Raw genomic sequence first — 26386 nt, 5'->3', positions numbered from 1 at the left:
TATGTGCAAAGGATGTGCGAAGGGAGTAAGTAGGTCAAGAAGTCAGTGGGAGTGCAGAGTGAGAGAAACTCACCACTCGTCACGTAGCATCCATATTTCTAAAAACCGGAACCATCGCCATGTAAACCGTTTTGTTCACTACCAGCGCTCAGTCGGAGCCAGAGGCCACAACAACGCTGCTGCGTGGTTTCACCGAGTCCGACGCGTGTTTGGGGCTGAAAGTAGGCCAACTGCAGAGCCGGGGGAGGAGGGCAAACACACAGCTGACATCCATTACATTTCAGAATCCATGTTGTGGATTTTCTACACTAGTTCAGGAAATAGAGCTCAAATCTTTAGATAAATCCTCGGTGAGTCTCTTTCATAAGAAAGGACATTTGTAAAATGTAATTACAGTCCCTCATAATCCCCCTTCATTTAAAAATGAGCTCAGGGAAAATGAGGGAACATACTGCAGGTAACACGCTACAACAATTATAAAAGAAATGCTGTGGAGGTGGAATGGGTTAAGTTTCCCAGAGGGGGGGTTAAGTCAAATGACCCGTGTCCTTGGAAACAAATCAGTTGCATAAAAGGAAAACTGTTTGCCCATAGCTACTTATAATGTTCTTTTAAGATATTTTGTTGGTATGTTTAGGCCTTTATTTGTGAGAGGACAGCACAGACATGAAAAGGGAGAGAGGGGGGGAATGACATGCAGCACAGGGTCGCAGGTCCGATCCTTTGTATATGGACGCGCTCTACCATGTGAGCTACCCAAGCGCCCATGTATCTTAATACATTGCTAGTCCTTTGTGACATTTTCCTCAGAAAGTGGAAAGTGACATGTATCAGTCTCTTAAAGGGGAAATAATTTGCAGAACTATACATAGAATAAATCACTGTGTCAGTGCTCTGTTGAAAAAAGGAGCTGAGTGTGGAATATCCGACATATTAGATTTGCTGGAAACAATCTTAACCTTCTCCTTCTGGCACAGGATCCATCCACAGATGGATACCTGGGAGGTCCTCTGAGTGTGGTTAATGTCTAATGTGATCCCATTCCTCTGCTCTCATCCCTCCATCCTCTCCCCCGCTCCTTTTGCTTTTCTTCCCATCCTGTCTCTCTGTCCTCTCACCCCATGCGTCCTCTCCTCATTTCCTCTCCTCCGTCACTCTCCTGCAGACAAGCTGTGCTTCAACTCTTTCTTCAGTAATGAGGACATGCAGGAGATCACCAAGCACTTTGTGGTGTGCCACGTCGACGCCCCGGGGCAGCAGATTGGAGCGTCGCAGTTACCACAGGGGTACGAAAAGCACACACACACACACACGCACGCACGCATGCACGCAACATATTATTGGAAAAGATAAATCTGCATATTTATTTCATCATTTTATAATTTATACTGTTTATTGATCCCCAGTGGGGAAATTACATACACACACACACACACACACACACACACACACACACACACACACACACACACACACACATACAGAGCCTGTGAAGCATTGATGACCAGCCGTGTCCCTGTTCTCCTCAGGTACCAGTACCCCACCATGGACCAGTTGGCCTCCATGCTGCCCACTGTGGTGCAGCACTTTGGGTTGGTGCTTTTAAAAATGATTTAGTCACAGAGCCGAGGTTTTAGACGAGCCACCTGCAGCGACATCATGTCAAAGATGCAACATTAACTGGAGTTAAATGTAGTTTGTGTCTAACCAGAAATGATTAAGCAGTGATTAAATAAATGTAACACATGCTACAGTAGGAATAAATAACATATGGCATGGTACATACAGAGTGCAAGGTATGAATGATATGTAAGTTTATAGATATGTGTCTATAGATATGGGACTATTACTACAGACCATGACTATGGTGAAATAGAATCAATAAGCATACAGTATGTACAATGGGGAAATTTGTGAGTGTTGGAGGGATTTACACAATCATACAATATGTACAGTAGTGCAAGAAGAATGATTGACAGTGAATGATTTACACCAATTCAATTCAGTTTATTTAAAATAAGGACAGTGCAAATTAATAAAATGCATGATAATACAAATGCCAGAATTAGCCAAAAGGCCATTTTTTTTCACCTGTCGCCCCCTGGCCTCGATGTTAAAGCTGCATTTTATTTAGTACATTTAAAAGGATCCATGAGCATGTGATTATTATTCAGTTAATGAAGCATAACAAAAAATTAGGAAACATAAAAAAATAAAAACCAGCGGCCATGTTCATCAGCCTCGTTGATTCCTGAGCTGTTTCTGTAGATTGCAGATAGAGAAATATCAAGCGAAGACATTTCTTGCCAACAGGATGTAATTTTAGCCTGAACATAGAGTACCACAACACTTGGCTTAGCACAGGCAGGCTTTTAAATCTGTGCTGCCAACAATGGCAGTGTGTAACATTGTATACTGAACGCACACCACTCTGTCAGGATTCTTGTGTCTATGTACAATAGTGTATCAATATTCCTCTTTCTCATCTCTTTAGATTTAAGAGCATTGTTGGGATCGGAGTTGGAGCTGGAGCTTACATCCTGGCCAAGTTTGCTGTAAGTGGCATCTTATTTCTTCTACACTGTACTCTACTGTTCACGGTGTGCTGGATTAAGTAGAACTAAGTCCTCCAAACAATATCGGTCGTTTATTCCCCCCCTCTAATACGACCCACAGGAGCGCTTTCTGTCCTCATATCTAAACCAGAGAACGTCGTGAAAAAGCCCTTAATCTTTAAGGTTCTTTAAAATAACTTCATCTTGACATTGTGAACTCTTAAAAAAAAGGGTCCAGGGATCATTGGAGCAGATGGCCTATTACTGGGGAAATGTTACCATTCGTTCTGATGCTGTTTGCGCTAAATTCCTACCTTAGATGTTTTTGAGATGTTTTTTACAGTGTGTTCAGGGGACAGGCAGCTAGCAGATAGTGAGGCATATGTGTTGGGTTTTTACAGTGTGTTAGGGGACAGGCAGCTAGCAGATATTGAGGAGATGTTTTTTACAGTGTGTTCAGGGGACAGGCAGCTAGCAGATAGTGAGGAGTGTTTTTACATGTGTTCTGGGGACAGGCAGCTAGCAGATAGTGAGGAGATGTTTTTACAGTGTGTCTGGGACAGGCACTAGCAGATAGTGAGGAGATGTTTTTTACAGTGTGTTCGGGGAGGCAGCTAGCAGATATGAGGAGATGTTTTTCAGTGTGTTCGGGGAGGCAGCTGCAGTAGTGAGGGATGTTTTTACAGTGTGTTCTGGGACAGGCAGATAGAGAGGAATTTTTTTTACAGGGTGTTCAGGGGACAGGCAGATAGTGAGGAGATGTTTTTACAGTGGTTCAGGGACCGGCAGCTAGCAGATAGTGAGAGATGTTTTTACAGTGTGTTCAGGGGCCGGCAGCTAGCAGATAGTGAGAGATGTTTTTTACAGTGTGTTCAGGGGACCGGCAGCTAGCAGATAGTGAGGAGATGTTTTTTACAGTGTGTTCTGGGGACCGGCACTAGCATAGTGAGGAATGTTTTGTATACAGTGTGTTCTGGGGACAGGCAGATAGAGAGGAAATGTTTTTTACAGGGTGTTCAGGGGACAAGCATCTAGCAGATAGTGAGGAGATTTTGCTGTGTGTGACAACAAATGTAGCCTAAAAAAACATGTGACATAATTTAGAGCACCTTTAAATACAAAATAAAGAACTCATCCTTTACTTTTGTTTTCAAACGGGACTCAAACCCCAGGCTCCTGGGTGAAAGTCCTGTGCCTCCCTCCGTGGGGCGTGGCACTCTTATACTTTGTCACATAGCTTTCCGCTTTTGCATTAAAATGAGTCGTAATGGCTGCTTAAACTATCAACCTGTGGGAGTGTTTTTAGAGGGGAGGACAGTACTGTTTTTTGTCTCTACCTCTGAATCTAAGACTTGTGTCTCCTGCTCTCAGCTGATCTTCCCTGACATGGTGGAGGGTTTGGTTCTGCTCAACATCGACCCCAACGGCAAAGGCTGGATTGACTGGGCTGCCACCAAGGTGCCAGTTTATTCCTCTATACTAGTGTTGGAGTTAGTACATACATACCTATATACACTTCCAAATCCATACCTGCTTCATATTATATACCAATTTTCCCCCCCCAGCTGTCGGGTCTGACCAGCGCTCTGCCAGATACTGTGCTGCCACATCTTTTCAGCCAGGTAAGCCCAGGGTCTGGGAGTGGAGTTGGACAAGAGTTGTTTATCTATTGCTATTCTAGGTTTTCTTCATTTTATGCTACGTAAAACAAAGCAAGGAAGATGACATTTCCTAATTCAAAAATCAGAGACTATATTCATCCAGATATCGGTTAGAGCAAGGGTGTCAAACTTAATTTCTCTAAGGGGTCACACTGGAAAATAAGAATCACATTAAGGGGCAGACATTTATACTTTATTTAAATGCTTTTATCTCACCGAAAAAGTCAAACACCTTTGATTCTATTACAGCCTTTTTTGACATTTGTTGCATTTTTGTGGCTTTAGTCAACGTTCTTTGTACCTTTTTGAACCAAAAGGTTTGTTAGCCATCTTAGAATATCTTTTTAGAATACCTCTTTCCAGTGGCCCGTGGGGTTGAAACCCAGCTGTTCCACTTAGCGCTTCCCCCTAGAGGCCTGGAGAACTGATGTTTTTATTGACACAAAGCTCTAAAGTGAGCCAAAAAGTTCCTTAGCCAAGAAAGAATTTAGCAACTTAAGCAAAACAAAAGCACACAGCCGACTCAAAACAACCTGTTTCACAGCCTGGACATGAAACCTCTCTGCTTCTGGGGGAGTCTCAAAGTCGGCAAATCTGCCAAATTCTGCTTTGAGTGTCGCATAATTACGATCTTCAAAATGTTTCCCTTCTTTAACTAAGTGGGCCAAAATTTATCATGAACCTTAAATATCTGCGGGCCAGATCCAAGTCTGCCAGGCTCTGGGTTCGGCCCGCGGGCCTTGAGTTTGAGACGTGTGTTTTAGAGGCAGGGGTTGAGCCGGTTTGTGTTTGTCTGCAGGAGGAGCTGATGAACAACACAGAGCTGGTGCAGAGCTACCGACAACAGATCAACAACACCGTCAACCAGTTCAACCTGCAGCTTTTCTGGAACATGTACAACAGGTGGAGAGATACAGCTTACTCCTGCATGACTTAAACTATGAATGCAGAAATGTGCCCGTAAATTAGTATTTTTACATTGTGTTATGTGCTAACTTTACTTAAGTGAAGGATCTGAATACTTCTTAACATTTATGATGTGTCTTTCAGCCGGAGGGACCTGGAGATGAATCGCAGTGGGACGGTGCTCAACGCCAAGACTCTGAAGTGAGTCTGCACACACAGTTTGATAATGTACATCATCCAGTTCATTTGACTCTAAGTATCCGCGACACCAAGATGCGTCAGAAGTGTCGGGAACACAGTAAGCTTAGGTTAGCTGTGTAGTCTGTTGTGTGATAAGTCGTGTAATAAGCGGGATAATGTAGAGTGAGCCTGTCATTATTGTGAATGGGAACCCGGGTAATGGTTCCCATACATACTGTGTAACCTGGATGAATAAACTCATTTGCAGAATCAGTATGTGACCAGATGGTTTAAGTCATTTATGAAGATGAAAACACAAACGGTAATTAATATAATATATGGTGGTTTTGGACTAAAGGATAAAACAAGCAAAGTTAGGGCGTCCCTATTTCCTTGTGGGCCCTAGTCTATATGCACAATGTTACAATTCCAAGACTGCTCTGGTCCCACTTTCGGCCAGATGTTTGTTACTTTCCCCTTTCTTTGTGTTGGAATTTTACTATTGACTAATTTGACTATGGTTACCTGGTCCTCAGATCTCTGCAGGGTAAATCCAGACAGCTAGCTAGACTATCTGTCCAATCTAAGGACTATGGTTCCCTGGTCCTCAGATCTCTGCAGGGTAAATCCAGACAGCTACTAACTATCTGTCCAATCTGAGGACTATGGTTCATTGCTCCCAGATCTCTGCAGGTAAATCCAGACAGCTAGCTAGACTATCTGTCCAATCTGAGGACATGGTTACCTGGTCCTCAGATCTCTGCAGGGTAAATCCAGACAGCTAGCTAGACTATCTGTCCAATCTGAGGACTATGTTACTGTCCTCAGATCTCTGCAGGTAATCCAGACAGCTAGCTAGACTATCTGTCCAAATAGGACTATGGTTACCTGGTCCTCAGATCTCTGCAGGGTAAATCCAGACAGCTAGCTAGACTATCTGTCCAATCTGAGGACTATGGTTACCTGGTCCTCAGGTCTCTGCAGGGTAAATCCAGACAGCTAGCTAGACTATCTGTCCAATCTGAGACTATGGTTACCTGGTCTCAGATCTCTGCAGGGTAAATCCAGACAGCTAGCTAGACTATCTATCCAATCTGAGTTTTCTGTTGACAACTAAAACTACTTCTGAACGTACACATGTGGCGTCCAGTGGCTTTCATGCACAGAACCTCGAGTGAAGGGTTATAGTCTTAATTAGCTTTGCAGCAACTCATTTGGCCGTGTCTTGAATGTAACAGATGTTCATTAGTAAAAATATGAAAATATGACCATGAGGCCGCCTCCAGCCACTTGACTTAGCAGTCTTAATGTTTCTGTAGGTGTCCTGCGATGCTGGTTGTGGGAGACAACGCCCCAGCGGAGGAGGGAGTGGTGAGTCCATCGTCTTTCTCCCTGCACAACTTTTCCAGACGCTCTAAAAAAAAACTCCCCAGCTGTCTTCCTTCTTTAACTTTCTCACTGAGCACTGAGATAACTTCTTCCTGTTTCCAAGAAATATTACAGTATTGGTGACCGCAAATAGTCAAATGATTTTGATTGATTTGACTGTCAGTCTCACAATGAAATCTTTGTAAAGTCCAGTTCAGACCAAAGTTTCTGGACAAGACTAGTTGAGTCTTTCAGCTACTTGCATCGCACCAGGTTCTGAAACCTGCCAGCTCGCACCAATGAGACGAGATGAGACGGTCTATCATCTTCAGAGCACTATGACTCTTTGGACTTCCGTCCTTACTTCCCACTTTCAGACTGGATATTTTATTTGTTATGTTTGACCGGTTCTGACCGCTGCAACTTTTCCCTGCGACACTTTAAATCAGTTCTGTCTTGTATCTCTGAAGCTTTTTGTAAATCTTACAGTGTGTAAAGAAACACAACCACTCCACTCAACTTTCAATTTCCATGACCCCTGACCGGCAGTGGCCCCCACCCACATGATTCAGCAGTCATTCAACAATAGACAAAACTAGATAATTCTGATGGGACTGTGAGAGTTCTTAGAGGGGGACAGCCCTAATCTCCACCTTCCTCCCTCTGTTCCTGCCATGTTAAGTGTTTTGTACTTGTACTCCAGTTAATGACTGTGTGCTGTTATTCAGTGGACCAGAAATAGGTCTGCCAGCAGGGACCTGGTTCACTCTCACTGCAACCCTTCTGCACCCCCAGGGACTCTGTGTGTCTCTCTGTCTGTCCATCCGTGTGTAATGCATGCCCTTCATACTATTTGTGTGTGTGTGCGTGTGCGTGTGTGTGTGTGTAAGCGTGTTTTACCCAGGAACCAGATGGCCTTGCTCCATCCCTGGGGTTTCCTAGCTTGAAGTGGCCCAGATATGTGTGCTTCTGCACCAGTTAGTCTGCCACATGTACAAATTGAAATCAAATTCCTCTGTCCGTCGGGGTATATGAAGAGAGGGGGGGAAGGGTTGTTATGAAACGGAGAAAGATGGAGAGATTGAAAGTGACAGAGGGATGGAGGGAGTATGAGGAAGCGAGAGATAAACAGGGTTTTGTTGTTGGATGTGGCAGATGGAGGTTATGTTTATATGTGTATGTGCTGATATGACCAGTTGAGACTGCTGGGATTGCTCCCACTTCAGCCACATTTCCAATCAAATTGCATTGCATTGAGTGTGAATCTGTGCACATCTGTCCACTGTAATTGTGTGTGTGTGTGTGTGTGTGTGTGTGTGTGTGTGTGTGTGTGTGTGTGTGTGTCTGTGTGTCTGTGTGTTTGTGTCTGTGTGTCTGTGTGTGTGTGTGTGCACTGCGGTTCTGCTCTCAGCCTGCCTGGGTGACTCATCGCTGCATCACACCGCAGTATCTGGGTCACTCTCACACACACACGTGCACACACACTCACACACGCACGCACGCACACACACACACACACACACACACACACACACACACACACACACACACACACACACACACAAACACACACAATATCATATAGGTGTCATATATGCACTATAAATACACTACATCCCCAGCTCCTCTTTGAGTCCTGATCATCTTTTATCTTTTTGGCTTATTAAGTTTAACCTGCTGTTTTTGTTCTTAAGGTGGAGTGCAATTCCAAACTGGACCCAACCAACACCACCTTCCTGAAGGTAGCCGTTTGTCTTCCTCTCACCTACAGCTACTCCATCATTAGATGAAAAAGTCTGTTTTGATGTGCAAGCACAAATTGAATTTAAATCAACCTTTTACATATGCAAAATAGTCCTAATTTACACAAAATATGACTCTAAACAAATGCTCAATTTTGCTCAACTGTGTTGTTGAGATGTTTGAGAAAGAAAAAGCTCACCTAACTTTGTTCTCATGGTAGATGGCTGACTCTGGTGGACTTCCCCAGCTCACACAGGTAACACTCAAACAACCTGCATAAGCCACAGGCAGCCGTGCAATCAAATGCAGACAGACCATGAATGCATCATCCACATATGACATTGATGGCTCCAAAATCAGGGAAATAAAAAAATGACGTGTTGTTTTCCAGCCCGGGAAGCTGACCGAAGCCTTCAAGTATTTCCTGCAGGGAATGGGCTACAGTAAGTATCCATACAATGAGACTGTTGTTAGTAAGTGATGGTACGTGTCCATTGACAAGCATTGTTTCCTATTTTATTGTCCATGTGGCAAAGCATTCTGGTAGCGTCGTAGCGAATTAAGTGGAGTTGCCCACTCCTCATTTGCATAAAGTAGCCTGGATCTGAACATTATGCAAATGAGGAGTAGGCAACTCCAATTAATTCTCTGTCAATCTTTTAAATTGACCATGGTCGATCTAAAGTGAACACAGGTTCAGCAACTGGATAGCTTATTTCTCACATTACAGGTTTTCAGGAACCCAGTGACAAAACTATTCTTGTAAAATATGCAACGGTTTCCAAACAAGCTGCCATGTTGGTCTGTTTTCTAATCTGGGAACAGAGAGCCCACGAGTGCAGGTGCAGCCATTGCGGTTGTAGGAAGGTGGAACCTATTTTTTTGCTTGTCAGTGGTCAGTAAAGAGAAACTGCGTCCGATGCTGGGAAGCTGGGCGATCCCTGCCATCGGAAAACACCACAGTGGCAGCCTGTTCTCATGAACCATGCAGTCAAACAGCTACAAAAACAGCTACAAAAGCAGCATTATAATTCATAATTATAATTATTCACCACTTTCGTGCACCACATTGACTGCTGCTGTATGAGAATGCAGCTGGCAGTGTAGAGAGGGCCTTTAATGCTGGGGAGCAGAGTTTGCTTCCTGGGGTAAATGCATGTTCCTTGGGAGTATTTTAATCCAATCTGCCATAATCCAACCTATCTTTTTCTTAAACTTAACTAGTCCTTTTGGTGTCTACACCTAACTTCTGTTGCCGCATAACGCTCACTCTCTGTCACCTTAACTTAACAGTAATGTCCGCCGCTTGCGATGCTCTGTACCCAGCTAAAAATCCACTATTCTCGGGTTACTGAACCACCGACTACTGATACAACGGAGCACAATGTGAAGCATCGTAGCCGTTGTTGCAGAGCTCTGTAGCAGCTGAACACGTCTGCTAACTGCAGCTGATGCCAGCGAACTGTGACGGAGGTCTCTAGCCAGCATCATAAAGCTCTGTTGCGGCTTAAACCGCGTCTTGGAGGTCGTAGCCAACCGGCGTCACGTGACCAGCCACGGGTCTCCTAGTTTTGTATGATATATGGTGTGCATATTGTACAATATCATTCATGAGAATGCGTTGACTGTGGACATGTACCATGAGAGTGGGATTTTATATGTTTGTGTCTTTGCAATCATTTCTAGTAACTATTTCAATGTCTGTGTTACCGTAGTGATGTGTGTGTGCTGTGATGTCATATGTGTCATGCAGAGGGACATGAGCTGTGTTAATCTTGCCCTCTGTCTCCCCCCCGCCCCGTTCTTTCAGTCGCTTATGTGAAGGATCGGAGGTTGAGTGGAGGGCCAGGTACTTCCTCCTCCCCCTTCATCCTCTGACCACTTATTGCTGCCCTGTGCAATTGGCATTGTGAAATTTATTTTAATTTCATTTGGTTATGAATACATTATTTTGGGCTGTTATAAAATTTTTACATTTGCTGTCATTTCTAATGGTTTGATTTTTTTTTATACCAAGGACATTTAACCCCCATCATTGTTTTATTACAAATATATTTTCCTCTCACGGAAAATGATACCGCCCTTACTTCCTCCCTCCACATCCCTTTGCCATTGCATCTCCAATACTACTCTTTGCATGGCCTTCAGCTAGCTTCGAGCACAGCCTTTTGGGCTAAGTTTGTAACAAACAATGTCTTCAAATCTACCTTACACAAGTAAAAGTTTAGGAGAATGTCCAACAGAATAGTAAATCTAGTTTCTGTCATCAAATGAGAACTTAAAGTAATTAAAACCATTAACTTCTGACTGAACAGGCTCAAAAACAATTGTCCTCAGGATCATGCGCATTCTGCTCGGCCTAAACCACGTAGCACAGTGCACAGCAGGAAACATTCAAAGTGTACTTTGAATGAGAGACTCAAAATTGTCCTCTAGGTCTCTGGGCTTTTGATGAAAACCATACAAAGACTCCACAGCCTTAATGAAAGCAGAGCTTTACACTTTTTCAAAAACCAAAAAGTCACCCAGCATCCTTTGGACTGATACAGCCTTCGTAAAGCTGAAGCCAGAGTTTTAAATTTTTCATGCTCAAACTCTTCGAGGTATCCGACGTTTTCTTGAGTCTGGGTGGAATACACTAAAACAAGCAAATCAAATTAATTCCAGGTTATCAGCTAATCAACATTAACATGGATCAAATTACTGTGTGATATGTGTGAGGAGTCATTTACTGTGAAGAATTATGCCTCAGCCATGCAGTTCCCCACAACTTCATTTTAGCCTCTTGCAGCTCTTTCATCAACTTTATTAACAGTATCAGAAAACGTTCTGGTACCCCCATACACTACCCGACAAGTGCCAAATAACAGATAAAGCAACGTATGTAACTACCTGGATAACACAGTTGCACATTCAGCAGCTTCAGAGCCTGATATTTTCTTTAGGAGTTGGTGGAGACCAAAACAGATCTAAAGGGAAAGTGAAAATGTGTCAGGTGGCCAGAAATATGACTCCAAATGAATGCTACATCAACTAAAACGGTACTCGGAGTGCGCATTCCTCCACCAAGGCCTACCCTAACTCACGCTGTTTATGCAGTGTAAATTTTCGAGTCAGGAACTCATTTTCCCGATTATTCCAACACCATGTGAAAGCAGCACAAACGTCATATCTTGGAATAGTAATGAATGTCAAAAATAATACGTGTATCCACTCCAAAATGTAATGGGTTCTTTCTTGACCCATGCTACACCGTTCCACCAAGTTTCATGATGATTGAGCTAGTAGTCTTTCCGTAATCCTACAGACAGACAGACAGACTGGCAGGCTGACAGACAGACAGACAGACAGGCAGGCAGGCAGACAGACAGACAGACAGACAGACAGGAACAGACAGGGACAGACAAGGCAGGCAGGCAGGCAGGACAGACAGAACAGACAGACGGCAGGCAGACAGACAGACAGACACGACAGGCAGGCAGACAGACAGACAGACAGACAGACAGCGGCAGGCAGGCAGAAGACAGACAGACAGACAGACGACAGACAGACAGGCAGCAGGAGACAGACAGACAGACAGACCGACAGGCAGGCAGACAAACAGACAGACGCAGGACAGGCAGACAGGCAGGCAGGCAGGCAGGCAGGCAGACAGAAGACAGACAGACAGACAGACAGGCAGGCAGACAGACAGACAGGCAGACAGGCAGACAGACAGGCAGGCAGGCAGACAGACAGACAGACAGACCGGCAGGCAGGAGACAGACAGACAGACAGACAGGCAGGCAGGCAGGCAGACAGGCAGAAGGCAGACAGGCAGAAGGCAGACGACAGACAGACAGACAGGCGACAGACCCAGACAGCAGACAGGCAGACAGACAGACAGACAGACAGACAGACAGACAGACAGGCAGACAGGCGGCAGACAGACAGACCGACAGACAGACAGGACAGGACAGGCAGGCAGGCAGGCAGGCAGGCAGACAGACAGACAGGCAGGAAGGCAGGCAGGCAGACAGCAGACAGACAGACAGGCAGACAGACAGACAGACAGACAGGCAGTGCAGGCAGGCAGACAGGCAGACAGGACAGACAGGCAGACGCAGGCAGACAGACAGACAGACAGACAGGCAGGCAGGCAGGCAGACAGACAGAACAGACAGACAGGACAGACAGGCAGGCACAGCAGGCAGACAGGCAGACAGACAGACAGGACAGACAGGCAGGCAGGCAGGCAGGACAGACAGACAGGACAGGCAGACAGGCAGACAGACAGGACAGACAGACAGACAGCAGGACAGGAGCAGGCAGGCAGGAGACAGACAGACAGACAGACAGGCAGGCAGGCAGCAGCAGCAGACAGACAGGACAGCAGACAGGCAGCGCAGGGCAGACAGGCACAGACAGACAGACAGACAGACAGGCAGGCAGGCAGGCAGGCAGACAGACAGACAGACAGACAGAGGACAGACAGACAGACAGACAGACAGACAGACAGACAGACAGGAACAGGCAGACAGGCAGGAGACAGGACAGACCAGACAGACAGCCCAGGCCCCCCCCCCCCCCCCCCCCCCCCCCCCCCCCCCCCCCCCCCCCCCCCCCCCCCCCCCCCCCCCCCCCCCCCCCCCCCCCCCCCCCCCCCCCCCCCCCCCCCCCCCCCCCCCCCCCCCCCCCGCCCCCCCCCCCCCCCCCCCCCCCCCCCCCCCCCGGCAGGCAAAGGGCGGCAGGAGGCAGGCAGGACAGACAGACAGGACAGAGACAGGCAGACAGGAAGGCAGCAGACAGACAGACAGACAGACAGGCAGACAGGCAGGACAGACCAGACAGGCCAGACAGGCAGACAGAGCGAGGAGACAGGACAGCAGACAGGCAGGACAGAGAGAGAGACAGAAGACAGACAGACAGAGACAGGAGGCAGGCAGGCAGGCATGCAGACAGCAGAAACGAGCAGGCAGGAACGGAGACAGACAGCAGGCAGACAGGGAAGGCAGGCAGACAGACAGACCAGGCGACGAAGCAGGGACAGGCAGAACAGACGAGAGACAGACAGACAGGCGCAGGCAGACAGGACAGAAAGGCGACAGACAGACAGACAGGCAGACAGACAGACAGAGAGACAGACAGACAGGCAGACAGGCAGACATATAGACAGACAGCTTGTGGCATGGTAACCATTTCAACTATAGAGCTTTTTTTTATTTATCACTGCCTTAAACCTACTGACTAAAATAATTATTTGATAATTACATCAATAATGTATTGTTTTATTGCATGAATCCTACAGATTTGTTTCGGAATTATTATACTTTTGTTAAACCTCAAGCTTAACATATTCAGAAACAGGACTGATAGATAGGGAATTACCCGTCTTGCTCTATATATAGAAAGAGTAATTCCCTAGCCCTGGAATCAGCAGTTGACAAAACAATCTAAATTCACTTGCAATTAATTTCTTGATTATTATTAATAACTACGCTGATTTCTTACAATTCCATAACAACAAACTTCATATAACTCAAAGTGCACAATGTCGACAATGTGTCTGTGCGTAGACACACTGATAGCTTTAAAGAGCCCCTATTATGATTTTCTGAATTTTTCTCATCTTTAAGTGTGTTATATAGTTTTATGTATATGTAATAAATGTATAAAGTAAAAATAAAAAAACATTTCCCTCCAAATGGAGCTTTCTCTCCCAAAGACAGCACTTTATCTCAACTGCCTAAACACACTCACCCACATTCCTGTTTGAAATACCTTAAACAGTGATGTCACTGATGGAGGAGGCCTGCCCAGGTTCTCCTCTGGCTGCCTATAGGTGCTGCCAAGGGCCTTGGATGAATTTGGTTTACCAAGCACAACAGAGTCTGGCCAGCTGACCTTTTTTAGTAGACCACAGGAGTACAAATAAGACTCTGAAAAAGAGTACAATAGGGGCTCTTTAATGAACAAACCTAACCATTCAGGGCTGTTGTGTCTCACCCGCAAAAGATATTCTTTAGTTGTCCACATTAGCATGTACTCCCAACATCTCCACAATGTCAAATGATCACACGCTTTTTTTTACAAAATGTAATGCTGAATTCTGATGTGTTTCCACCCCTCCCTGTCCCAGTGCCCTCCGCTAGTATGACCCGCCTGGCTCGTTCCAGGACGGCCTCCCTGACCAGCGCCAGCTCCATCGACGGGTCCCGCTCTCGGGCCTGCACCCATTCCGACAGCACCGAGGGAGTCGGCCCGGTCACCCACACCATGGAGGTGTCCTGCTGAGGAGTCGGCCAGCCATAGAAAGAGGGACGGGGTGGAGGGATGGAGAGGGAAAGAGCAAGACAGAAGGACGATGGCCAAGAAACGAAGGGGGAGGGATATGAGGAAAATGTAAAGGATAGAAGGTGTGACTAATGCTGTAGAGGCATTTTTGATCAGTGCCTAACGCCCATGCATAATTTGAGACAACACTACCCTGTTGAAATGTACACACTACACAAGTAAATACAAAGTGTACTCATGGGAGTATCCGATTTGAGACACACCTTAACTCTTCGTAGTCAGACATGGTAGATTGTAGAGCGAGACAGCAACAGGAAGGAAAGTTCATGAACAAGGTGGAGAAAGCTCTCTCTTTGCTTCATCTATTTCCTCCGGATCCCTTTGTCTGCCGTCTTCTCCCTCCTCCACTGTAAAATAACATACGTGTTGCTACTAAGACCCCCGACCACACCTTCAAATATCCAACTTCACCCCCCCCTCGCCCAGCACTTAAATGATTTAACTGTTTTTGTTCTTGCAGTGTTATTCTTGTGTTTGCTGTCTCCTCTTTCTTTGCCTGCACCCCCACCACCCACACCTCCACAGAAAAGGACGTAATGCTGTCAAGACAGCCATGTGTGATATGAGTTGCTGTTAATAATGTAATTTGGTCAGAGAAGGTGAACGTGTGGGCAAGGAAAACACAACATTTAGGTGGTACCTTTATGAAACAGTGTTATACATCAGTATTTTTGAAAGCAGTTTATTATTTTGAGTATCTCTCTCACTGCTGTTTCTAAGAGATGGTTTCTTCTCTCTGTGAGTGACTGGTGAGGGTCAGAGGGCGTGTCCAGAATTTGACAGACAACAGAGCACAGCCCATCGTAGCCGAGTGCAGCTGTAGTGCTTAGAGAGGATTTGTTAGCTTTTTTATTCTAAGAGCATAGCTAGCTATACTACGCTACACTGATTTAAAGCTGCACTTGGTGAGATTTTATGTCAAACCTGTAAACTACACTTTGAATGCAAAAAAAGTGATATCATCTGCATACATGCGTTTCAGGCCGCAAGTCATTAATGATCAGAGACCTAGCCACTACACCACCAGGGAGCTTAGCTGGCACAAATGTGCACCACCATCCATTTTAATTGCTTTTACCATGCTAATGTGTACGTGATATGGCCAAAGTATAACCAGAGCAGGTTGACAATCTGTCATTTGTGAGCCACTAGAGTCCGTGTAAAGTTTACTATAAAAAAGCATAAAATGATTTAAATAAATATATCATCCAATGTAGCATATGTAGCTAAGTACTTTAAGTTACTACAAACCACTTGAACAGCAAACAAGTCAGAGGTGGAATAGAACTTTAGTCTTTAGTCAATCCCGCGTTACTTAAAATCACTTTTTTTGAATAATTGACAACATCTTACAAAGAACTTACAGAAAAGACTATGAAAAAAGGCACCATGAGATGAAGGGTTTATTGTACAATGTGTGTTAATAGCATTGAAACTGTGAATGATAGTTGACCTAATAGAGGGATATTATTGGATCTGCACAAGCTGTGCAAGATTGTCCTGTTCACACTAATCAGGACACTACATGATTATTGTCTTTGTTATATCACTTCTCTGCCGTGGAGAAAAAAAGAATCAAATTAAACTGTCTCATAAGAGGGACTCATCCATAGACAGGTCTATTCCATTAGGGTTGATTCTTCATAGAGCGTCACAGAGACAGACAGTTTTATTGATTACTGAAGTTCAAATCTTCCCTTATTACTGCCATTTGGAGCCACATTACTGCAATGTTGCTGAGTGTGGCTTTAAGCTGTGTGCCATCTCACATTTTGTAGCCAGTCCACTGCATGAATTAGGCTAGATTAAGTATTTATTAACACGTATATGCATGTGAACATGAATGTTATCTTAGGGCATTCTAGCCTCTGAGTAGTATCTAGTATTAGTACCTTACATGTGGCTAGTTATATAGAGCCATGGATGTGACCGCCATCATCAGTCTGTAACTGTAGTGCATGGACCCGGTTCTGGGCATACTGGGCTCTCCAACATGACAATCACACTCTGACCAAACCAGACCAAGATGGCCCGACTAGCTCTCTTTGCAAGTCACCACCAAAGAACTTGCAGCACCTTACCTTACAGCGCCTAGCCTCTATCTGTGGATATACCAAAGCTACCCACCCCCCCATACACACACACACACACACACACACACACACACACAAAAGTATCCACAACCACAAACAAATTTTCATCTTCTCAAATGAAACCTGCGTAGGCTGTAAGGGAACTAAGCCAAAGGAAAGACATTAATACACAAAATTCACACACAAGAAGGAATCCATTGCTATGTCAACCTGTTCTCACTCCCGACTTGGTCTGTGGCCATTAGCGTCAGAGGCACCCTTTAGTGTCTGAATAGGGTGTAGCAGTGCTGTGAAAGGATGTAGTATGAAGAGGAACAAGTGTAGTATGAAAGACCTAAAATCCGCTAGGGAGGTTGGTTGGAAAGTGAATGGGTCGTACAACACAGGACTTTCACCCAGGAGACTGGATTTCATGTCTCGTTCTCATCCCGCGTTTCAATGAAATGTACTTTTTGTAAACCCACCCACGACCTTTTCCAAAAACCTAACTGTCCCGTAACGGTGCCGCATGTAAATTAATAGAACCTCCCAACTCAGAGCGTCAAAAAGTGACGCCAATAGTACCGACCAAGCGTGTCTAAATAAGATACTTCTGCATCAATAACAAACGCCAAAGACACCTGACCAAGCATCGCTTTTTGACGCAGTGGGAGTGAGAATGTGTTGGTCACTCAAACCACGATCTTTCCCTACCACTCACTGAAATATTATACCAAAGGGTTCCTGTCCCAAGAATGTCAAAAAGTGGTCCATCAAGGGGTCCTGACTAAGCAACAGTATTTGACAAAGTGCGAGTGGGAATGTGTTAGCTGTGTGGTCAGTGTGTGTTTTGATGTAATTTGTAACCATAATAGCCATAATATTAACTGTAATCACCAGTAGAGTACACATATATATAAGTATCTTTTAGCATAGTGAAGCTGTGTGCTGTTGTCTGCTGTAATACTGGAACACCTTGTCAGTAGTCATCAGAGATGGGGTCCCCTGGTTTTTTGGCTTAGTAATGTACAGTATTTGTGTAACATAAGCACCTTCTTCTGTTTCCACTGTCACAAAAAACCTTTGGTCTCCAGTCAGAAGGGGCCGTAGCTTCCAATCGCTGAGGTGTGCACTTTCCTGAGGTGGCCTGTAAGGGGTGGGGCTTTTTTGGAGCCATTTGGGCGCCAAGTTTGGAATGTAGGGCAACCCCCAGCCAACTTAAAAAAAATATACCCCCATCCCCCTAAAAAATCACAAGGTGCCCCGGCTCTCACAGGCAAACCCAGTTGCAACCTAAAGGGCTATCAGCTGAAGTCACTTTTTAAAATGTTGGTAGTGTTAGTACTGTTTTTGAGCACCAGGGGGCCCTAGTGATCAGCAGATGGATTTTTTTTTCAAGCAAAGAAGAAGATAAGGGATTATTACCAAAACAGATGAGAGAGATTCTGACCTGTAAAATAGTGAATGACTGAATGAATAAATATTACAGGAAAAAGAATGTGATTTTAATGAAGCTGGAGGAATTATTATGAAATTGTTTGAACGATACAACAAATGTAATGGTTTTGAAACAAAAAGAAGAGGAGAGATTATTAGAAGATATTAGACAGTCAGATCAAACACATCAGTAACTCCTCGGTTGGATTTCATGAACACAGAAGTTTGCGTGTAGCGGAGTATAAGATCATCTTTTAGTGTTTTCCCTCTGCACTAAGCTATTTTCTGCCACCTAAACTTTGATTTCCTCCTACACGACTTCTACCCAAACTGCCCATTGGGGCTCCTGAATGTATTTTGTCCTTTTTTGAAGTGATGTACAGTATTGTCAACCTACGCCTCTCATACGGTTTGCACTTCTATCCCTGCTCCACATCTTTAACATGTAACCCTGTACATGAAAACCCAGTTCCTCCCTGCTCCCTCGAGGTCTATAAATAGTGAAGTTCAGTAGTGATTTATGAAATCGACAGCTCCTGTAAGCTGGCACTCGATCAGTTAAAGTAGACCTTGTTCCTCCTTGCACTTGTAGATACTTTTTATTTATAGAGAAACGAACACTCTAACACTACGGTATTGTGAAGAAAATTTCAACATATTTCTGTTCCTCTTTCCTTCTCTTTTTTATAGGCAACAATAGGGTGTAACCTCATCTTGGTATGATGATATTGGTTCTTGTGTACTTCTACTTTTCTTCTTCCTATACTGCCATTATGAATGATTTGTATTGAGCAATAACTTCTTTTTTTCTCCTTTGGTTGTTTCGTGTTGTGGGAGTCTTCCCTATATGAGCTTGTTTCCATCCACAACAGTAGAAAGACTCTTACCTAATTTGCTGTCATTCCGATGTGTAATGTAAAGTTTCAATATATAAAAAGTAAGCTGTTTCTCTCCATGTGCTGATCAAGTAACAAGTTAGAAATAAAGACTTTATGTCAGACATTTGTGGAATCAGGTTTCTGATCATTTTCAGTTTGTTTTCCATATATGAGGAGCAGCTCTCACTTCCCTTTGCACATCTCTCACCATCAAATTTATAACAACAATTTTTTGCAGGCCTTTACTAAGGAGTCACCTTTATTTATTTGTGCTGATCACTATTACTGCAGCAATTCTTTAGATACAGGCTTTAATAGAAAACGTCAGCATATCCGTTTCGGTTAAACAAAACCTTATAGGAGACCATGTAGGAGTCACAGTAGGCGTGCAGCATCTGGTCCACAGGGCTGTAGTTGAGGGCATAAATGTTGGGAGACATCTTTTTGATGAAGATGCCAATGTCGAACCTCTGCTCTCCTGTCGTGGTGTCAAATGAATAGAAGATCTCCTCCAGGTCCTTGTTGATGTAGCGTGTGGCATAGAGCACGCCGCAGGCCATGAAGGTGTTGGTCACCCCCTGCTTGTAGACCGAGGTGTGCCAAGTCTGGCCGAGCCTCATTGGTTCACCCTCTTCCACCTTGGATAGCACCAGGTTGCCAAAGTCCTGGGTGGTGGTGTAGATCACCCAGACGCCCGACTCATCTGTCGCCAGGTCCAGGTCGGTGAAGGGGTAGCATTCCTCCAGATGGCAGAAGTTACCTTTTGAGTTAAACCTGAAACAAACAGGAGACACAGCTGATTTTCATTTGGAAAACAATAAATCAGTAGCTTTCCTTGGACTCATTATGTTATGCTTGTACCTTCATAAGTATAATATTTTTTAGGTAAAATGATGTCACCCATTGGTTTGTGGACTGCCTTTATGAAACTTAGAGTTTTGGCTGTCCATCTTGGTATTTTGGAGCCAGTAGTGATCATGTTTGGACAAGACAGCTGGGGTGGATGAAACGGCGAAGCCAGTGACCTTTATGGTTATAATGCGTTACTACAGAACCCATGCAACTTCTAAGCAAGACCCGGCCTTCAATAGAATCCACATGCTGCTATTGGCCAGACATCCATGTTTAGGCAGGGTAACAGAACCCGCTTTGTTCCAGGTCCTATCCCATGACCAATTTGCTATCCTAACCTTTCACAGTCTTGTTTTGTTGTCCTACAAATCTACAGAATTCAAAATTGTCATGCAAACGTGAAATATTTCATGACTATTGCCGTTTTTTTTTTAGAAACAAGACATTTATTCTGGCGTCCGCAACACACATTTAAATAATTATCTCAAAGACAAAGCAGTGAACCTGGTGCCTTTGGGTAGTTGTAGTGTGGTGACAGTTTTGCTGGTCAGGTTGAATCGGCAGACAGAATCCAGGTTGTAACAGTTGTAGTACAACTCCCCTCCATATAGCACAACATTCGGCCCCTGGATGGTGTTGGTTGTGGGGTTAGAGGGGCTGATCAGGACGTTACCTGGTGGAACAAGAGGAATGAGCTGAAGGGGAAGGAGCAATGCAGTCATTAGTGAGTTTATTGTTATAAAATTGTTAAATATTAAAGAAAGCAATGCAACTTATCTGTGCCCTACTCTTTTAAAGGATAAGTATATAGTTGTCTTACTATCAATAAATCATACAAAGACCCAAATCTACAGAGAATGTACTCCACTAAGTATTGAAAACAAACACTGAGTGACATGTTCCATTATTACCATGAACACACACACACTGTAGATTATTTTGACTCAATCCCACACACACCGTCCACTAATGCACCAAACGTGGATTATTAATTATTTTCAGCAGTGAATTACACCCTGAAAATAATACCCAACAAACCTCCTATTTCCTCCTTGCTAATAATTACAGTGTTCAGCTGTTTAAGGAAATAGTTTAGTTAAAGTATAGTCTAATATGTAACTAATATGTGGGCGGCTGTGGCTCAGTGGTAGAGCGGTTGCCTGCCAATCGGAAGGTTGGTGGTTTGATCCCCGCCCCTGCAGTCATTGTCGAAGTGTCCTTGGGCAAGACACTGAACCCCGAGTTGCCCCCGGTGCTGCGCATCGGAGTGTGAATGTGTATCTGATGAGCAGGTGGCACCTTGTACGGCAGCCCCGGCCACAGTGTATGAATGTGTGTGAATGGTGAATGTTTCCTGTAGATGTAAAAGCGCTTTGAGCAGTTGTTAAGACTGGAAAAGCGATATATAAATACAGCACATTTAATATACAGGACAAATATGCATATGTGCAGTAACTGAAATGGGCCAGTAATCACCATTACAAACCGGCACTTCTGATTTTTGTCCACATGAGTACATGAGTATTATTAGTAGGCTGATATTCATACCATAATAGGCTATATACCATGATTTGCCAAGCAATTGTATGTAAAATCAGCAATTCAGCACCCCATATAGGTCACATGGAATTCAAATTTGTTTCATAACCATATTTTCAGATCCTACAATGACAGTCTAATCAGGCTCATTACAGCAAGTCGTCTGCTAGTCAACTATTTGGGTTCATCCCTGCAAGATATAACTATATCACACATGTGTGAGACATATAAGACACCTGCGACTGAACCTTTTTCTTGTCCAATTTAGACACTGAGTGTATACACAGACAGACTGGAGACAGACTGTCTTCTTTTTACATGTAAACAATCAGTAACTCACACATTGCAGTGGGGATTTTTGAAATTTTTGGAAAACATCCAAGGCCAATTAGCTGCATTCATCAAAACATTTCATCACTCAAGTGTTCATTTCCCCAGAGCTTTGTGCACATTAATCAAACAAATAGAAAATCAGCCTCCCCATCAACCCTTTTTATTTTAACATGGTCCCAGTAATTGCCAGTAGGGCTTTAACCCTCTGAGGTCTAAGGTAATCTTCACATATCTTCTTACATTTACTTTTTTAAGGTATTTGCATTGAACTAATGGCCATGTGTTTCATCTCAAGATGTTCAGAACAAACTCAGCTTTTGGTTTAGTCACGCCCACTTTTTTTCTAGAACAATGTGTAAAGAAATAGTTTGGTGCTAAAGCTGAAACAAATCTCTTTTCTAAAACATGAAGTGTTGTACGAATTGTTTCAGTGCTTGAAATGAGTTTACCGAAGTCTTGTCATATATTATTAAAATAGTAAAGAAAAAGACAATTGTTCATTACCTGGGGTGCTCACCCCAACAATGAGAGCGCTCAGGCTGGAGTAGAGACGGACATAGTTGGCGAATCTGTTGCTGGCGGTCAACATAACCAGCCAATACCAGCTCTCCTTCCCCGCGTCTGGTTTGGGATCCTGACCCCAGGCTCCATACTTGTGGGAGCCAGGGTACTCGCCTGCTGTGTACACCCTTGGCCCTGTTATGTTCAGAAGTTCACCGTGGGGGCAGTTCCCTTAGGGGAAAATATTAAAAAGAAAATGTCAAGGAAAGAAATTGTACAAAATAATTACAGCTGGTTGAGCATTGATAATCACTTCCACTAATTGCCGACACAGTAGACAGAGAATCAGAACGGCCCTTTGAAAGTGGGTGTCATCTTGCTGGAGGTTAAGGACAGGACAGACCATTTCTAATTTGGCTCAGGTACAATATCAAGCAACATATTAGGAACACAAATTAGATCAGGAAGCCCAGTCAGTTTCTGTGGGTGAACGGTCATATCAAGAGTAAACTATACCGAAAAAGGTAAATACTAGAAATGGACATGTTTTTCCAACCAGAGGAGTCGCCCCCTTCTGGAAATCAGATAGAATGCAGGTTTACGGCACTTTGGCATTGGCTTTACATTTTAAACCAAGAAGTTGCCACTTGGTGGATTCCTATTTTCATATTCTTATTTTCTTGCTCTTACAAAAGTACAGAATCAAACATTCATGCAAACATGGAAGATTTCATGACTTGTTGACTGTTAGTTTTTGTAGAAAGAAGATATTTCTTCTGACATCATCAACCCATAGTCAAATAATTATCTCAACGTTCATGAACAGTGAATGCTGGAAACACCGCTGACAGACTCAGATTATTATTTTGACCACATTATGGGATGGATCCCTACAGAGATAGACCTTTTAAACACTTCTTTGAGACCTTTCTGTTTGAGGAGAAACAGCTCTGAGGTCACTTCAGGTCGCTAAACCCACCAGACTCCATCTAAGAAATCAGTACTTTTAACGTGTTTAGAGCCAACATATTTTCACACATAAGTCGGTAAAATATGTGTTTATTTCAACCAAAACTACAGTTGTAATCCTTGTGAAAGTGGAACAAAACGTCTTTTCATAGTTTTATTTTGTGTCTGTTGACTTTGAATGAAGTGTATTTTATGATGCATGTAATTTCATGGATGTTTTTATGTTCTAAAAAAATGATCTCACTTTAACAGAAACGTCGACCTCCGTAGAAACCTTTTCCATAATGTCATCAGACACTTAAATACAAATACAAGCCGGACAGTTGCCCCATTAACTTCCATTGGAGCTTGTTTCTCCACTGCAGACTGCAGAGACCTCTCTTAATACTGGACCAATGTTACAGACTGTTGTTCTCATCAGTCACTTAGACACAGAACATGGGAACATAGGGTCTGGGTTGAAAAAAATGGAATTCACCCTTGAATGGTCACATCATGAGTGAACTATACCGCTGCACAATAGGGGTGGGAATCACCAGAGGCCTCCCGATACGATATCATCATGATATTTATGACATGATACTATATTCTGCAATATATTGCAATTTATTACCTTTTTCCCAACTTCAAAATTTTCCAAATTTCACATTATGTCCCCAAAAGGAAACTGTCAAGATCTTTTTGATCTAAAAAGATGATTTTTTCTGTTTTATTGTTGAAAAATGGGAATGTCAAGCCGACCGACGGACCAACACATATATAATAATACATTGATACTTGGCGTCTGTGTATCAATACAGAAACAGATTTTTTTTGCCAGACCTACTACCCAGTCATATTTCATCTGGTGGCCAGTGGAAGTGAAAGAGAGGTCAACTAAAGTCTCCCAACAGGCTACATGTAGTACCTTGTGGAGGCTTGGTGGGTTGGGGGGTGGTGTGAAGTCCATTGTTGCACTGGTCCAGTTCTTGCTTCAGATGCCTGTTGGCTCGTTGGGTCTTCACAACCTGCATGGTGTCGTACGTCTCCAGCTCCTGCATCTCTGCTTTCAGTTCCTCTAACTGAGAAGCAGAACAGACGTCACAATATTTGTTTGGATTATTAATTTCTTTTTGTACAGACATGAATTCCCTTGAATGCAGCTGTCATTAGGGACACTGGACTGGCTTATGCATTGGTAAAGATTACGGGTGGGAGAAAACAATCTCAATTTATTGTGAATTTTTTCAGCAACGGTACCGTTGACAGCGACTAAATCTTGTATTTCTTCTGACTGAAAGCAGAACCTTTTAAGGATAAGTTGTCTCGATGGGGCCCCCTGTGTGACTCTACCTGTTTACCAGTGTCAGCAGTTAGGTGCTGGTGTGCCAGGGTGGTGCTGTTGAGCCTGTCCATGAACTGCTCGATCTCCCTCAGTTCGTTCTCTATCACCTGCAGGCTGACGACCGCGTAGAGGTCTCCGTCGTCTTCCTTCTCCAGCGTGGACACGTCCTCCTTCAGCTGGGGGAGACGCCGCTCCAAACCCAGCAGCAGACTCTCCAGCTCCAGAGTCTGAACACAGAGCAGATCAACAGGGGGCTCACTCAGGACTCCAGCAGCAGGAGGGCAACATTATTAATATTCAGTGGTGGGAGAAGTATTCAGATCTTGAATGAGTCTGTTTCATTCACATATTGATTGAATGTAAACAGCTAACACTCAGAGAACCAGGCTGGTTTTACCTTCTACTACTTACTTACTACTTACCTTCTGTGGGGTGATGTCGCTGTTGCATTTTAGTGCGTTGGTCTCCACTGAGCCCAGTTTGCCATGAGGGAATGCCCTCTCTGAATTAGTCAGCTCACATGTACACTGGGACGGTGCCTGAAATCAAGAATATTAAACGGTAGTTGTTTTTTTGCCACTGTTGAACTGAGCTCCAAAAATGTTCTGGGGAGAAGAGGCCGACTGAAACAAGCAGTCAAGATGAGGAGGATTCAAAGAAAATGTACAAGAAGACGTTTTAATACCAACGGAAAGATTCATGAGCTGATGTACAAACACATTCTCTCTCCCATCGCATGATAAAGCGAGGCTTGGTCAGGTGGCGTTTGTTATTGGCCCTAAAAGTCTTTGTTAGTGTCATATTTTAGTCATATTTAGAGCATATTTAGAGCATATTTAGACCATATTAAGACCATATTTAGACCATATTTAGACGTGCTTGATTGGGACCCTTGGCGTCACTATCTGACTCTCTGTTGGCCAAAACAGAAATGGGCAGTGTGCGATTATCTGTAATCAAATATAAAAAGACATAGGAATCAATATTTTCCTAGTATTTTATAGCGCTGTAACAGATTTAGTTGTACAATTGATTGTCTCAAAAATAATCGCAATAAAATTGTTTCTTTTAGTCAGATTTAAAAACATTAATTCATTTATTACATTTTTAAACAAATGAAAGTTTAGAGTGAATCCCAGGTTACGTCTTTTGATTACATATCACTGTCATATGACCCAGATAATGTGATGACACATGCCTATAAAATAAACAACACGTCTTTATGGTCATGAAAAAATGTTTTTAAACCCCTTTTGTAGTTTTTGTTGCTATGAACATGTATAGGGTCAAGTGCCAACAACTAACAATTGAAATAATAATACAAATATATAGTCCGACCAATAATCACTTAAATTATAACAAATTGACATATCTGAACAAGATCAACAGTTACCAGTTATACGCCTTAAAACCTTGGCTCATGCTAATGTTGTTGCAGTTTAACAAAGAAACTGCCATTATGTAAAAAGAGGGAAAATGTATTATTAATTGATTATGAAATGATAATAACAGGCTTAGTGTTTTCTTACCTGTTGGCTGAGGGTGAACAGAGCACACAGTGGAACGATTACATGCAGCTTCATGGCAGAGCAGAGCTGAACCAAACCGTCCCTGAACACACCGTGAGGATGACTGTCTGACTGCAGCTTCTCACTTGTGAACACTCCCAAATATCTCTGTGTGTGAATGTGTGAGTGTGTGTGTGTGTGTGTGTGTGTGTGTGTGTGCGTGTGCG

At 43.6% G+C, this 26386-nt stretch overlaps 2 protein-coding genes across 10 annotated transcripts in view; one reads left to right on the top strand and one right to left on the bottom strand.

The window, feature by feature from the left end:
* The window catches only part of LOC116694568 (protein NDRG4), a 79327-nt gene extending 60070 nt beyond the window's left edge, over window positions 1–19257 (top strand). For 7 of the 9 annotated variants that reach the window (XM_032524348.1, XM_032524346.1, XM_032524345.1 and 4 more), the window contains 13 exons: window positions 1166–1286; window positions 1530–1592; window positions 2495–2555; window positions 3927–4013; window positions 4121–4177; window positions 5016–5119; window positions 5267–5323; window positions 6622–6673; window positions 8365–8412; window positions 8634–8669; window positions 8805–8856; window positions 10224–10262; window positions 14532–19257. In XM_032524348.1, the coding sequence (XP_032380239.1) occupies window positions 1166–1286; window positions 1530–1592; window positions 2495–2555; window positions 3927–4013; window positions 4121–4177; window positions 5016–5119; window positions 5267–5323; window positions 6622–6673; window positions 8365–8412; window positions 8634–8669; window positions 8805–8856; window positions 10224–10262; window positions 14532–14686 (932 nt within the window). In that variant the 3' untranslated portion in view covers window positions 14687–19257. The remainder of the gene's footprint in view (window positions 1–1165; window positions 1287–1529; window positions 1593–2494; window positions 2556–3926; window positions 4014–4120; window positions 4178–5015; window positions 5120–5266; window positions 5324–6621; window positions 6674–8364; window positions 8413–8633; window positions 8670–8804; window positions 8857–10223; window positions 10263–14531) is intronic. The other 2 variants (XM_032524344.1, XM_032524350.1) reach the window with 1 other exon arrangement.
* On the bottom strand, window positions 18664–26341 carry LOC116694563 (olfactomedin-4-like). Its single transcript, XM_032524336.1, has 7 exons — window positions 26181–26341; window positions 25074–25190; window positions 24660–24878; window positions 24235–24388; window positions 22362–22589; window positions 20490–20658; window positions 18664–19907 (listed from the first exon to the last, which is right to left on the bottom strand). The coding sequence occupies exons 1-7, from the start codon at window positions 26232–26234 to the stop codon at window positions 19445–19447; spliced, it is 1404 nt and encodes a 467-aa protein (XP_032380227.1). The 5' UTR covers window positions 26235–26341; the 3' UTR covers window positions 18664–19444.
* Between the last annotated feature and the right edge of the window lie 45 nt (window positions 26342–26386).

The sequence above is a fragment of the Etheostoma spectabile genome, chromosome 8 (assembly GCF_008692095.1).
Source record: "Etheostoma spectabile isolate EspeVRDwgs_2016 chromosome 8, UIUC_Espe_1.0, whole genome shotgun sequence".
NCBI lineage: Eukaryota > Metazoa > Chordata > Actinopteri > Perciformes > Percidae > Etheostoma > Etheostoma spectabile.
Note: the sequence above shows the minus strand (reverse complement) of the source record. Positions and strands in the feature narration are given on the sequence as shown.

Excerpts from the sequence above, each read along its gene's own strand:
- LOC116694563 (XM_032524336.1), bottom strand. The coding sequence starts at position 26,234 with ATGAAGCTGCATGTAATCGTTCCACTGTGTGCTCTGTTCACCCTCAGC. Across the intron at positions 24,879-25,073 it reads GCGACATCACCCCACAGAAG|ACTCTGGAGCTGGAGAGTCT; the intron begins GTAAGTAGTAAG and ends CTCTGTGTTCAG. Across the intron at positions 20,659-22,361 it reads TGTTGGGGTGAGCACCCCAG|GTAACGTCCTGATCAGCCCC; the intron begins GTAATGAACAAT and ends TTGTTCCACCAG.